This window comes from Mobula birostris, chromosome 17 (assembly GCF_030028105.1).
Source record: "Mobula birostris isolate sMobBir1 chromosome 17, sMobBir1.hap1, whole genome shotgun sequence".
NCBI classification, from domain to species: domain Eukaryota; kingdom Metazoa; phylum Chordata; class Chondrichthyes; order Myliobatiformes; family Myliobatidae; genus Mobula; species Mobula birostris.
This window is the reverse complement of record NC_092386.1, coordinates 39,947,185-39,960,444: the sequence shown is the minus strand read 5'-3', so window position 1 is coordinate 39,960,444 and position 13,260 is coordinate 39,947,185. Positions and strand designations below refer to the sequence as shown.

The window sequence follows — 13,260 nt, the reverse complement described above, 5'->3', positions numbered from 1 at the left end:
TAATAGCTTCCTGAATTTTTCCTGTGGGCTGGACGCCTGCACTGAATAGTGATAAGCAACACAATGGTGGTTTCTTGCTACAAATGCACAGAGCACAAAAACAGGTCAGGGTCATAAGGAAAAAAATGTGCTTTAATGGTAAGAATTTGAAAAATGAATAATGCATTTATCAATTGAAATTAATTCAACGTCTATTTTTGCATAAAAGATTCTTAATGAAGCTATATTAAAACTGACCAAATAGAATTCCATAGGAAAACTGTATACATTCATACTACAGTGTATTATATAAAACTACTACTAAATGTGCAAAGTAAAGTATCTCATGAGGCGAAAAACAAAATTTCAGGGAAAAAATCATTGCAAGATCAGAACTCTTGCTTAAGTGATGGTGTTTTCCTTGGTGTGTCTTTGAAGAACACTGGCCACAGCAGTTGTGATCTTTGTGCTATGGATTTCAATGAATGCTGTTGTTCATCATTTCTAGAGCGATGTCTGGCACCCAGAAGCTGTGAAACAATTAAGTAGGCCAAACAGCCAATCAACAACAGACGACCACAGGCAACAAGGGAGGGAAATTTTCAGCTATTAAAATGATCAGCTGTTAAAAACTGATGATATTCTACTAAGATCATTTTTTTTAGAATCAAAGGCTATCACTAAATCTGAGAGTCATAACTTGCATTTTGATAATAGCTATATTTGATTACAAATTGGCTTATTACTTCATAATCCACATGAAAAGATCACACTGCCAAACACACATTGCATACAAACACTATTTTCTTTTTTTTTTGAAGTTTCACATTAACAAAAATTAGCTTTAATAACAATTGCGTTGCTTTTCCTTAAAACCAAATTACACGGGGGGGGGGGGGGAATCGTCTTTTGTCTTGAATAAATGTATTCAATATTGCAAGAGGAGGATAAAGGAAAACATATTAATTGAAGTGTTTTAGCTCTCCTCATGATTTTAGACCAAGATTAATGCCTAGATTCACTAGTATATTTCTATTCATTTCCCTGCATGATACAAATTAATCTACTAAGGTCCCACTGAGAACAGAGTTAGGCTAACTCCCTCAAATGTAGAAGATGCTGCCCAGCTAAATCTCACTTCACTTTTCCATTCTGCCAACCACTTAGGGCAGGACCCAAGGGAATCCTGCAGTTTATCCCTCCTCATGCAATGTCACAGGCGCAATTTTGATTAGTCCAATCAGTGCCCAGAGAAGAATAAACTGAAAAGATTAAAACACAGATGTTCATGCATTTCACATGGAGCATGCCCTGTAGCCTGTTACTAGGCAACAAGAGACCACCAATGTGAATTTTATTGTTTTTATAAAATGCAGCACATGGTTGGGAGATGTGATAGTGCAGCTTTTGTTGAACTTGCTTGCCCATCAATATCATAATAGTATATCTGAAATACATTCACTTACAAAAAACTGCTGATTAGTAATTAACTTCCAAATTAAAAAAATACGTTTTAGCTCTCTATTGCAATTCTGTTACAGGAAGGAGGATCTTTTTTCAAATACAGACTATAATATACTAATTGCAGTTTGAGTGTCAAATACAAATTGCTTTTTATAATGTGTACATGCATTGATTAATCCAGAAGCAAAATAAATTACCAGTATCTTTTATAAACCCCTCGATTCCCATGTCTATCTCGACTCTACCTCTTCCCATCCTGTCTCCTGTAATAATACTATTCCATTTTCTCAGTTCCTCTTCTTACACTGCATCTGTTCCTAGGATGAGGCTTTCCTTCACAGGACATCAGAGATGTCCTGCTTCTTCATAGAGTGGGGCTTTCCTTTCGTCCACCACTACTGCTGCCCTCTATTTCCGACACATCAGCGCTCATCCCATCTTCCCACCACCTTAACAGAAATAGAGCTCCTCTTATTCTCATCTACCACCCCACAAGCCTCCACATCAATCTCCGCAACTTCTACCATCTTCCACGGACCCTACCACCAAACACATCTTCATCTCCTCCCACCTCTCACTCCCTCGGTGATTCCCCTGTCCATTCATCCCTCCCCACTAATCTCCCTCCTGGAATTTATCTCTGCAAGTGGCAAAAGTGCTACACCTCCATTCAGAGCCCCAAACAGTCCTTCCAGCTAAGGCAACACTTCACATGCAAATCTGCTGCAGTCGTCAACTGTACCTTTTGCACCCAGTGTGGCTCCTCAGCACTGGCAAGACCAGACGTAGATTGGGGGAACTTAGCTCCATGCGCAAAAAGTGGCCAACCATTTCAATTCCTATCTCCATTCCTGTTCTGACATGTCGGACCATGGCCTCCTTTTCTGCCATGATGAGGCCACTTCCAGGTTGGAGGACAACACCTCCTATTCCATCTAGGTAGCCTCCAATTTATGGGCATGGACATCGACTTCTCCAACTTCTGGTATTTTTCTTGCTCCACCCTTCACTTCCCCACTCTGGCCTCTTACCTCTTCTACTCACCAATCACCCCCCCCCCATGCCCCTCCTCCTTCCATTTCTCCTATGATCATCCACTCTCCTCTCCTATCAGATTCCTTCTTCCTCCAGCCCTTTGCATCTTCCACTTACCACCTCCCAGCTTCCAACTTCATCCCCCCTCCCCCACCTGGCCTGATCTATCACCTTGTTCTTTTCCCTGCCCTCCACCCACCTTCTCATTCTGACTTCTTCCCCTTTCCTTTTCAGTCATGATGAAGGGTCTCGGCTGAAAGCATTGATTGTTTATTCATTTCCATAAATGCTGCCTGACCTCCTGAGATCTGCTAGCATTTGGCGTGTGTTGCTCTGGATTTCCAGCATCTACAGGAGCTCTTGTGCTTATAAATTATCCCAGCTCTACAAGTGTTTAGTGCCAAGTGGAATATTGTACTAGGAAAGCTGGCTGCAAGACAGAACCCAAACACACACATTCTCAACAATATCAATAAACCTTTAATCATCTGGGCAGATATAACAGCTTCACCTTTCCTGCACTTACAACCTCGGCTTTCTCCTCTAATCCATGTAGAATCTGGCAAGCCCAGACCAGCCAGGGGAAACATCACAAATCTCAGAGGACTACAGTAGTTCAAGTGTTGATTTACAGAGGGCAGGCAGAATAGATCAATAGCAGAACAGACTCCATTCATATTCACAGGAGAAAGAGAACATGCTGAGACAATAATTTCCTGGGAAAGCTAAAACCTAATGAGAATTAATTCTGTCCATTTCATTCAGCCAACCAACCCCTTTGTCGGCAACAGCATCCTGATAGAAAAGAAGCCAAGGCCTCTTAATAGGATTTCCATATGATTTCCAACACCTGCTAAAAAGTTATTTGTTTATATTCAGAGAGCGCTACTTGATTCAGACATCTGCTTGTCGTGCAGATATATCTTAGGAAGCAATCTAGAAAGCAGTTTTGTTGCCATGGTAATGTGGATTTTCATTCTGCCCTTTAATGCACACTGAAGTACAACATTTCCACCCTTGGACTGAAGAGGGAAAATATACTATCTATAGGATTATTGATCAGTTTCATTCATTCCAATATTTAACATACAGAACGCCGCTTAATTGTTATTGCTATGTGTCAAGTGACATTATTAAATTAGACAAATACATCTCTTTAGTCTGTGGTGGATTTAAGCCACTAACATTTTCACTTATTCTACTAACAACTCAGTTACAAGACTTTCAGTGGTTTCAAACAATTAAAGCACACACACTGGCTTAGCAGAACATGTACTGGTAAAACTTGAATGGCATAACAGTTTAAGTAAAGACTAATACCAAAAATCATATCAGCATTACAAAAAACTTTGAAGTATCAGTAATAATTGACCAGTCATCAATAAAACAGTGTTTTTTCTACTAATGCCAATTTGATTACTTCACTAAGAGTATTCATGTGAATAAGTTACAAGTAACTAAAAAGCCATAAATCAAAGGCTGAAGTATATGCAAAATGGATGAACCATATCCATGTTCAACATTGTCATATGCCAAATAGTCAACTTTAACAACATTTCAATCAGATTAAACTCTTAAAAGGCCTGTGCTCTGGAAGAGGCAACTTCTAATCTCAGAAAAATGGAGCCACTAAAATACAGATGAAGACAGTTTACTATGTTGTGAATACCAAAAATCAGGTGAACAATAAATTTAAAGCTTTTAACACATCTTTGCAAATATCAGCACCAAAGTGGCACCTAACAGCCTCGTATAATCTCCGTGCTCTGATTATCTCAGCCATGGTCAGAATCCACTTCGAGTTTACGGTAAGTAGTAACCCCTCTATGTGTCATTCCTAATAGTACATCATTCAATATGTCATGAGAATAGCACCAATGAAGACAGTTACAGAACTGAGTTTATTATTGCCATCATTACAGCAAAAACCAGGCTATTGTAACCACACAAACACACACAAAGTGCTGAATGAGCTCAGCCAGTCAGGTAGTTTCTTGGAGGAGAATACACAGTTGACGTTTCAGGCAGAGACCCATTATCAGGATCAGAAAGGAAGAGGCAGAATCCAGAATAAGATGGTAAGGCAAGGAGGGAGAAGAGTACTAGCTAGCAGGTGATAGGTGAGGCTAGGTGAGGGGGAAGGTCTGTAGGTGGATGATGTAAAGGACTGAAGGAGGTATCTAATAGGAATGGACAATGGACCATGGAAGGATGGATGAGGGGAACCAGAGGAGATTATGGGCAGGTGAGGAAAAGAAAAGGGGTGAGAAGGTGATCTGAATGAGGAATGGAAAAATAAAGAAGGACAGAGGAAGGGGAATATTTACTGGAAGTTAAAGACGTTCATGCCATCAGATTAGCAACTTCCCAGACACAATACGCGGTGTTGTGCCACCAACCTAAGTTTGGTCTCATCATTGCAGCGGAGACAGCTGTGGAAAGACATATCAGAACAGGAATGGAAAATCAAACTGAAATGGGTACCCACTTGAATATCCTTCATGGCATGTGGCTGGAGGCTACTAAGACTGAACTTAGTCTCAACTATCATCTGCCAGCTTGTTTTCCATCTCCTTCCCCCACCTTCTTATTCTAGCTTTGCCCCTTTCTTTTCCTGTCCTGGTAAAGGGTCTTGGCCCGAAACGTCAACTGTTGGATGGTACCTGACTTGCTGAGTTCCTCCAGCATTTTGTGTGTGCTGCTCAAGATTTCTACCATCTGCAGAATCTCTTATGTTTATTGTTACAACCATCCAACTATATCCTTTTCATGATGAAAATACTATTCAGAACAGGAAAAGTAAGGATTGGAATCAAACAGAAATTTTTGCAATGTCTTGAGCAGTGATTGATGCTTTGCATAAATTAAGAGAAACAAAATTGGGAAAGCATTCCACAGCAGCACACAGAATCCCAGATTAACCAGCAGGAGTGGTTCAACTCTCAAACTACCGACCCAAGCAAACCATCAATTTATTCCTACCCCCAATCCTCTCCCTTCCCCATGGCAGAGCCTGCAGCTCCACATTGGCCTCATCAATTGTGAATTCAGAATTTCTCTAACCTATGGTAGGAACAGGTCTTCCTCAATGATGAGGGACCACTAAATGTTACATTTATGAAGCACGTCTTCAGGACTGGGTTGCTCTGTAAAAGGTAAAGGCAGAGTTTTCAGAAATAATTGTTCAATATTTTCAATTCCAGAGTACAAATAGTGATAAATATTCTTAGAGCAAAGTGTTGTGTAAATGCATTACAATAGTTAAACCACTGCAAAAAAAAAATCGAATAACCATGGTCCCTCATCATTCAGTTTGTGCAAGAAACTAATGTAATTACATGAAACGTAGAGAATCACCCATTGCAGTCCTACCCAAAAGCCACAAATAAAAACTTCTAAATTTTAAAAAGTCATCCCAGTTTGTGTTACAAAAAAAGTTGATTAATTTTATTTAAAACAAAAACTGATCAGTACTATACAAAATATACTTGTTCATAATATATCCTACACTAATTGTTACCAACATATCCTTTACACATTAGTGACTTTCAAAAGAGCTATAAAAATTTCAGGCATCATTAATTTAGATTTGCACTGGAATTTTCTTTGACAGCCAGCCAAAAATTGCTTATTATTTAGAACACTAGTAATGCCTGCTTGCACATTAGCAGAGAAGAAAAAAGGGAAAAATGCAAAAGGCAATTTATGTCATGCTCATTACCTGTTAAAGAGCATTATCTTGCATGAATAAATTATATTATACAAGGACACAGTGTACAGCTGTTGGGAATTGTCACATTCTGGTTGTTAGACATCAGTATTAGTCATATGGTACAAAAATCATAAAAAGCCTCTCCTTCGCAGAATCACTTAAGACATGTTCAATCAATAAAATAAGAGACTAACAGCTATTTGGTGTATTGCTGAAAATATTAGAGAAACTAGCAAGCTATTGCATTTTGAAATGCTGACAAGATCTTTTATTCCTTGGAACGTAGAAGATTGAGGGGAGATTTGATAGAGGTATATAAAATTATGATGGGTATAGATGGGTATAAAAGTAAGCAGGCATTCTCCACTGAGATTGGGTAGGACTACAACTAGACATCATGGGTTAAGGGTGAAAGGTGTAAGGTTTAAGGGGAACCTGAACAGATACAGGAACAGTAGGGATATGGATGGCTATGGTTCCAGTGAATGTCGATGGGAGTAGGCAGTTTAAACAGTTCGACATGGACTAGATGGGACAAAGGGCCTGTTTCTGTGCCGTACTTTTGTATGATTAACAAGCTTTTCATCCTAAAATAAATTATTCTGACAAGTTGTTAAACTTCTGGTAATAAAAATATCTTCTCTTTAGCCACAATGCAATTTTGTCCTCTCTCACAGCAAAGATGATACCAGTTTGTTCCCTACTCACTGTCACCCTTTTGTTCAAAAATGCTCAAATTTTATAACTGAATGACTTATTTCCTTAAAGACAGTATGTTTTGGAATCTATAGCAGTCCTCCACGCAAAAAAAAAACACAATTAAATAAAGCCACTGAACAAAACCTGCAACATCAATGCTTGAATGACTGCAAGTGCCCATCTGTATATGCCACAGTCACATCTGGTGAATACCTGCTCCAGGTTAATTAAAAGGTTCTTCCATAGCGAGTCACCGTGAGGGATCTGGCAACGAAACAATGCTCACAACTTTCAGGAATAATTGTGATATTGCCCATCTCCCATCTGTAGGTGGGAAGGCCCTGATGAGTAGGTTGTTTGGCCTAGATGCTTACTTCTGAAAGTCCATCATCACAATGGCTGTTGGTTATCACTCAAACTTATTCTATCACTTCAATCAGTAGGCGGGGTGGGGGAAGGAGGGGTCACATAAAATTACCTACACTTCATGCATAGTATTTGGCCCAACAAAATCCTTCTTCATCTATTCAAGATACAAGGTCTAGAAACTTCATTGTAACAATACTGTAATAGGTTTGGTGTGCAGTATCATTTCCACAGCCTTGCATGAAGGTAGTGCAGTATTCTTTAACAAGCAGTGTACAGAGGAACTTCTAGGCCTTTGTGTAATTACTTCATCTAGACCTAGTGCATTCAAGCTTTTAAGTTAGTGAAAATTTAAAAAAAAAGGCTATAGTCAGGGCATTATATTATTAATGTCTTGAATGTGAGGAGTCATAAAATATCAGATCAATTTCCAGTAGCCCTTTGGAAAGTGCATATAAAGGAGATGTCTATCAGTACTGGGTCATGACGGTTAGAACATCTTAATGACCCACTGACAAGCTCATCATTAGTGTGATGGTTGGGGTACCTGCCAGTCAAGCAGGGCTTCTATTTCTCGACAGGAAAGACTAATGTGTTCATGGAACCCTGGTGAGTGGGGAAAAATTGAGAGTTCAGGGTAGAAGTTGCAGCAAGGAGAAAAATGCAACTGTAAAAATTTAAGCAGCAACCAATTGTTTAAAACTCAATTTATAAGACAGAGCATGGTCAAAAGCTACATTTACACAAATTGCTAATTAAAGGTATATTAGTTTAAAGGTATATTAGTTTCAGACTAGATGCTACATTTTCTGTCCAGCAGTCTTCCACTTCCATTAAAATCACTAATGAGATTAATTAAAAAGTCATTTACTTGTGAAGCAAGCATGAAGCAATTTTGATTTATTACAAAGAATTAAAACAAACACAAGCACTGAAGAATATTTTGCATTAAAATGTGATCTAAATGCTCTGTAAAGAAAATGTATGTATCAAATAGACTTACCAGAAAAGCTTAAATTTCCAAAAGAACATTACATTTTTTACTATCATTTATTTCAGTACTTCGGCTCAGTTGTCATTTTCAAAACCTGCATTTTAATCGTATATACACACACTGGAGATCTTGGTTCTTACAAAATCAAATTCAAACCATCTGGGCCTGGGCAAATAAGTAGTAAACATCAGATGTTAAGACAAGTTCCAATTCCATCAAACTGTCTGCTTTCTTTTTAACCACAAAGAAATATTCTACCACAAGGCAAAAATGTTTCTTGCGTATATAAATCACTCTCTTGATGAGATAGGACATGTAGGATGGCTTGACCCACCAAATATTTTCCATTCTTTGCATTGGATGGTACAAAACAGACAGTGCACTCACATGAAGCAAGCACTCAGGTGTAAGCCAAGCAGAAGTAGGACACCGAATGGCAGAAGTATTGAAGTTAAAAACTTGTACATGTTAACAACAGTTTACTCAGCTGCCATTGCCTACCTCTATATGGAGCAGCAAGATATCACATCAAATTTAATAGACTCACAGGGAACTGCTCACTGTCTACCAAAGACCTCATCACTGAGATATTATGACCAATGCTAGTTGTAATTACAAACAAGGGGAAATATATTTCTGCTCTGAGCCAGAAGTTGCTTCAAACACTACAGGTAGAACACAGATTATCTATTTTGGCTGCAATATTAAACAGAGACCTGTCCACCAGCCAAGGTGAATTTAAAACAAGACCATGTATGAGAGCTGGGCATGAAATTGTTCAATGCATTCCAAATATCTTCCCTTCACTGAATAGCTCCAAAAAGTAGATTAACTAGTCATTTACCTCAGCTACTGTTTTTGAAATATTCCTTTATAAGAACTGACTTTTACATTTGCTTATATTATAATAATTAATTTCAAATCAAAATCACAGAGGTTGTTCTAAGCTCTGTGACTTTCTGAACATGGTGTAAAAGGTGTTCTGTAAATGTAAGCTCTTATTTCTTTAGCAAATATTGCACATTCAGGTGACAAATCTCATCTTTAATTACTTTTAGCCAAATACCCATAGGAGGGTCATGCAATGTTGCAGCCAAAGGAGCCACGGCCTCACAGCACCAGATACTCAGGTTCAATCCTGACCTTGAATGCTGTCTGGGTGTGGGTGGAGATTTTGTACCCCTGTGATCAAATAGATTTCCGCCAGGTACTCCAATTTCCTCCCACATCCCAACAACATGCATGTTGGCCATTCTAAACTAGCTCTCGTGTGAAGGTGAATGATAAAGGACAAGGAGATTCACCAAGCGTGTGGTGAGACCTTAAAAAAAAAGGGGCTATTGTAGAATTAGCGTAAATAGGACGTCTGTCAGTGCAGACCCAGTGCGATGAAGGGCCTATTTCAGTACTGTATTACCCTATGACTTTTTTTCAAAAAGTAAAATGTGTTTACAATGCAATGTCTCTATAAAATGATTTTGGTGATTAATCCACACAATGAGGTAGGCAGTATTATGTTAGAAGCTGCTGCCGTGTATTGTCCCCGCCACCGAAAAAAAAATAACAAAACACAAGAATACATTTCCAGACTGTCAGGTTTTCCCAATTTCCAAGGTCAATCAAAAAACTGCAAGAAAATGTACTTATTTCTCATTAACCCACCAACATGGACTCGCGGTATGCTGGTAAACTAAAAATGAAAAGGCTGGTGTTCCAAGATAATGGGTTTCCCATTGATTTCCCATTGGAGCCTCAGCTCTAAAATGAAAGCATGTTTAGACGCAGGTCTGAAGTTATCGTTGGCAATATGACAACCAAAGTATTCTTGTACCACAGCAATATCAGAAAATATATGGGACTATAAATAAAAGTCAAAAGGGCAAAAACAAGTAGTTGTCCAAAGATCAAATTTTTATCCCCTTGTAAAAAAATTGTTGAAACCTACCTTTACTGAGTCTCTGTCTGTTCTCATAGGAAGCCACATCATTGAACGAGGTTATCAAGAATACAGCAGGAAAAGTGGGAAATGGGGAATGGGGTGGGAGGGAAAAAACAAGCACCTGTTATCATGATTGTCAGCTTATCTAATCACCAGATGTGTTGTTTCCTAGTAAGTACATGTTCACATCCTTTCATTTGCACATTTACAGCTTGGGATTCAAGTTTGAAATTCATATCAGGTGACATCTGCAGTCTTTACCCCCCTGCCTCCCAAACCTGACCCCAAGATACGTATTACTTTTCATTGGCACCGAACAAAGTATAAATGATATAGTAATATAACTGTTATTATGACAGGGTAGACAGAACTACTTTGTATACAATGGTACTTGTTTTTTTGCCAATTGTATATTGTTCAGCAATATACTTTGCTTAACAAGAACTCTCAAAACTAAAACAAAGGTGAAAGTTTGTTCTTGATGATTTCATTAAATTTGTGGTCTTCAAGACTGAAGAACAAATTAACCACGTTGTTTCATGATCTATCTGGCTCCCGCTTGCAAGAATGAAGCAGGAAATTAATCCATTGGAAAAAGAAGTAGAAGCTATTACTAATCCTCTTAAAGAAGGTAGCTGAATACATTATCAGACTCCACACAGAGAGATTGACTAATCAATGATAATGTACCATGGATAAGTTTATCCCACCCATGGATTAGTGAAGAAAGCAGGTGGATAACTATTCAAGCAGTTCTACAATTTAGCACATTTCGTTATTGCAAAATCATCCTATTTATATTGGAGTGGTCCCTTAAAATAAATATAAATATAAATTTCAAGGAGCATAAAATGACTATACAAAGAGGCAGGGGAAAGAGATGGAGGGAAGTTCATAAGGCACTAATGGCAAACTGAGATTTAAGTGTCACTTTAGGGACCCAATTAGCTTCACCACTGGCAACACTCACCATCAATGAGGAAGCTGATGCCTTTACAGTAATAAGAGACTGTTTACATTGCAGATTTATTTATAATTATTCACCAAATCTAAAGCAAGAAGATGCTGTAATTTGGCAAATTCAGTCAATTGTTGAATGAGATACAAAGTTACAGCCTAAAAGACACCCAACTATTATTTCCTACATCAAAAACATGTACACATTAAACAACAGATAGCATTATAAAGGAATCATTCAGTTCACTATTCTCCTTTGCCTATGAATGTGTATGAGGAAAAATATTTCAGTTACAGCACTGCCTCTCAATTTATCCAGTAGGGGTTCCAGATTATTTAATACAAACAATTTAAGGTATTTTATTCTTGGCTAATTCCAAGTGGGTGAATATACATCAATCCTGCTTGCTTGGTATTAAAAAAATTCAGACTTAGCAAGCCAAAGCCAAGCTATAAAAAACTACCCTGAACAGTGCAATAGCTCTCTAGTTGGGATAACTTTGGAGTACCGATCTTTAAACTGTGCTGTAGACAATGCAACATTCAACCTCTGACACACAACAAACTACAACATTTTGTCTCAGTTTCATACCTCATCAAATGGCCTTAAATTTAATGAAAATGTTTTAACCTTACTTCAGAGAACTGCTTTTAATATCACAAATTTACAGGAGAAATGGGAAAGCAAGAAGGTAAAGAATCACTGTTAAAATTAAAAATTTCAAGACAGATATTAAGAGTATTATCAGATACAAAACCAAGATACTTTGATGGAGCCAAGAAACAAGTTAGCAATAATTTAGCTGAAGAGTTAAAAGGCCAGAAAGCTAAATAGCCTATTCCCATTACTATGTTACTAAAGAAATTAACCATTTTTTAACCAAAAATTAACCAAATTAACCAAAAATTCAAGATTCCCATTTTGAATTACAGTCTACTTCAACTCCAGTTTCAAACATTGTGTTACCTCTTTGATGGTCTGTTTCATGGTGTTTTTTCTCATCCTTCATAGCATTTGATAACGCCAGTAGTCCAGCACTGCTTCCAACAGAAGGGATTCCTGGAGGCTGCAATCCAGATGGGTGCGGAGTAAGAGGAACTGGAAGTGCATGACCGTGCGATAAATGTTGAGCTTGCAGTTGTTGCTGCTGCTGTGAAAAAATAAAGTTGCATGAAATGTGTGAAAAAAAAATTATAAAATGTGCATAGAACATTTACTGGGAAATACATTTTTCAAAAAAAAATATTATCCACTCTTTTACAGCTAATAGTTTGTGGAGGGTAGGGGGTTTTGTATCATCCTATCAAATTTAGAGTAGAAGTATTTTCTACCCCAGCAGTCAGCAATTCATTAACTGGGCTATCAGGTGGAACTACCAGCAGCATAGTGCTCTAATTGAGGACACCTGGGGATATTTTGCTGTGTCTTTGATGACTATAAAAGGGTAAGAATAGTCTTAAGTGGGAAATTGGGTGATGCTGGGCTAGGAGTGGTTGGACTGGAAGCTGGCTGTGTTTTGCTTGATGTGTGAGTGTGTTTTGGAACCTGTTGAGGGAAAGAGAGTGGGGAAGGAATGGAAATTGCTAGGAGGGGGTTGTGTGGGTCTGGTAATGGTGGACAAGATAAGAGGTGGGGTTGAGGGAAAGAAAGTGGAGAAGGAGAGGGATAGAGACTTGGGACCAGAGGTAGGCAGCTGGGGAGAGGTGGATTATTGTGAAGGGAGAAATAAAGGGAATGAGGAGGTAGTGAGGGGTTGGATGAATAAAAACCAAGACAAAGGGAATAAAAGAATAAGAAATGATCGTAGAGAAAGCTCAAAGTGAGGAAGATGAACAAGCTCAGAGAGGAGGTGTTGTCATAATTAGGTTTAATGAGAATGCTCAGGGACATATGAAGAAAATTAACCTGTTTGTGCTAACAACAACTCTGACAAATAAGGTAGGGGAAATAGTATTTGCAAAAGTTGTTAATGATGGCAACTTATTGGTAAGATGTGTGAATGAGGAACAACTTGAGAAAGCACTCAAGCTAAAAGAGATAGGAAAATGCAAGGTGGAATACACTAGGAGGGTGGGAGCACAAAACAGTGGTTGTAAAGGAGTGATCATGGGGAT

The 13,260-nt window shown here is 38.4% G+C and overlaps 1 protein-coding gene across 8 annotated transcripts in view; it reads right to left on the bottom strand.

Moving 5' to 3' along the window:
* The window catches only part of LOC140211627 (transducin-like enhancer protein 4), a 156,702-nt gene that overhangs the window by 39,290 nt on the left and 104,152 nt on the right, over window positions 1-13,260 (bottom strand). For 5 of the 8 annotated variants that reach the window (XM_072281565.1, XM_072281567.1, XM_072281569.1 and 2 more), the window contains 2 exons: window positions 12,113-12,296; window positions 10,195-10,211 (listed from right to left, as the gene is read on the bottom strand). In XM_072281565.1, the coding sequence (XP_072137666.1) occupies window positions 10,195-10,211; window positions 12,113-12,296 (201 nt within the window). The remainder of the gene's footprint in view (window positions 1-10,194; window positions 10,212-12,112; window positions 12,297-13,260) is intronic. The other 3 variants (XM_072281566.1, XM_072281568.1, XM_072281570.1) reach the window with 1 other exon arrangement.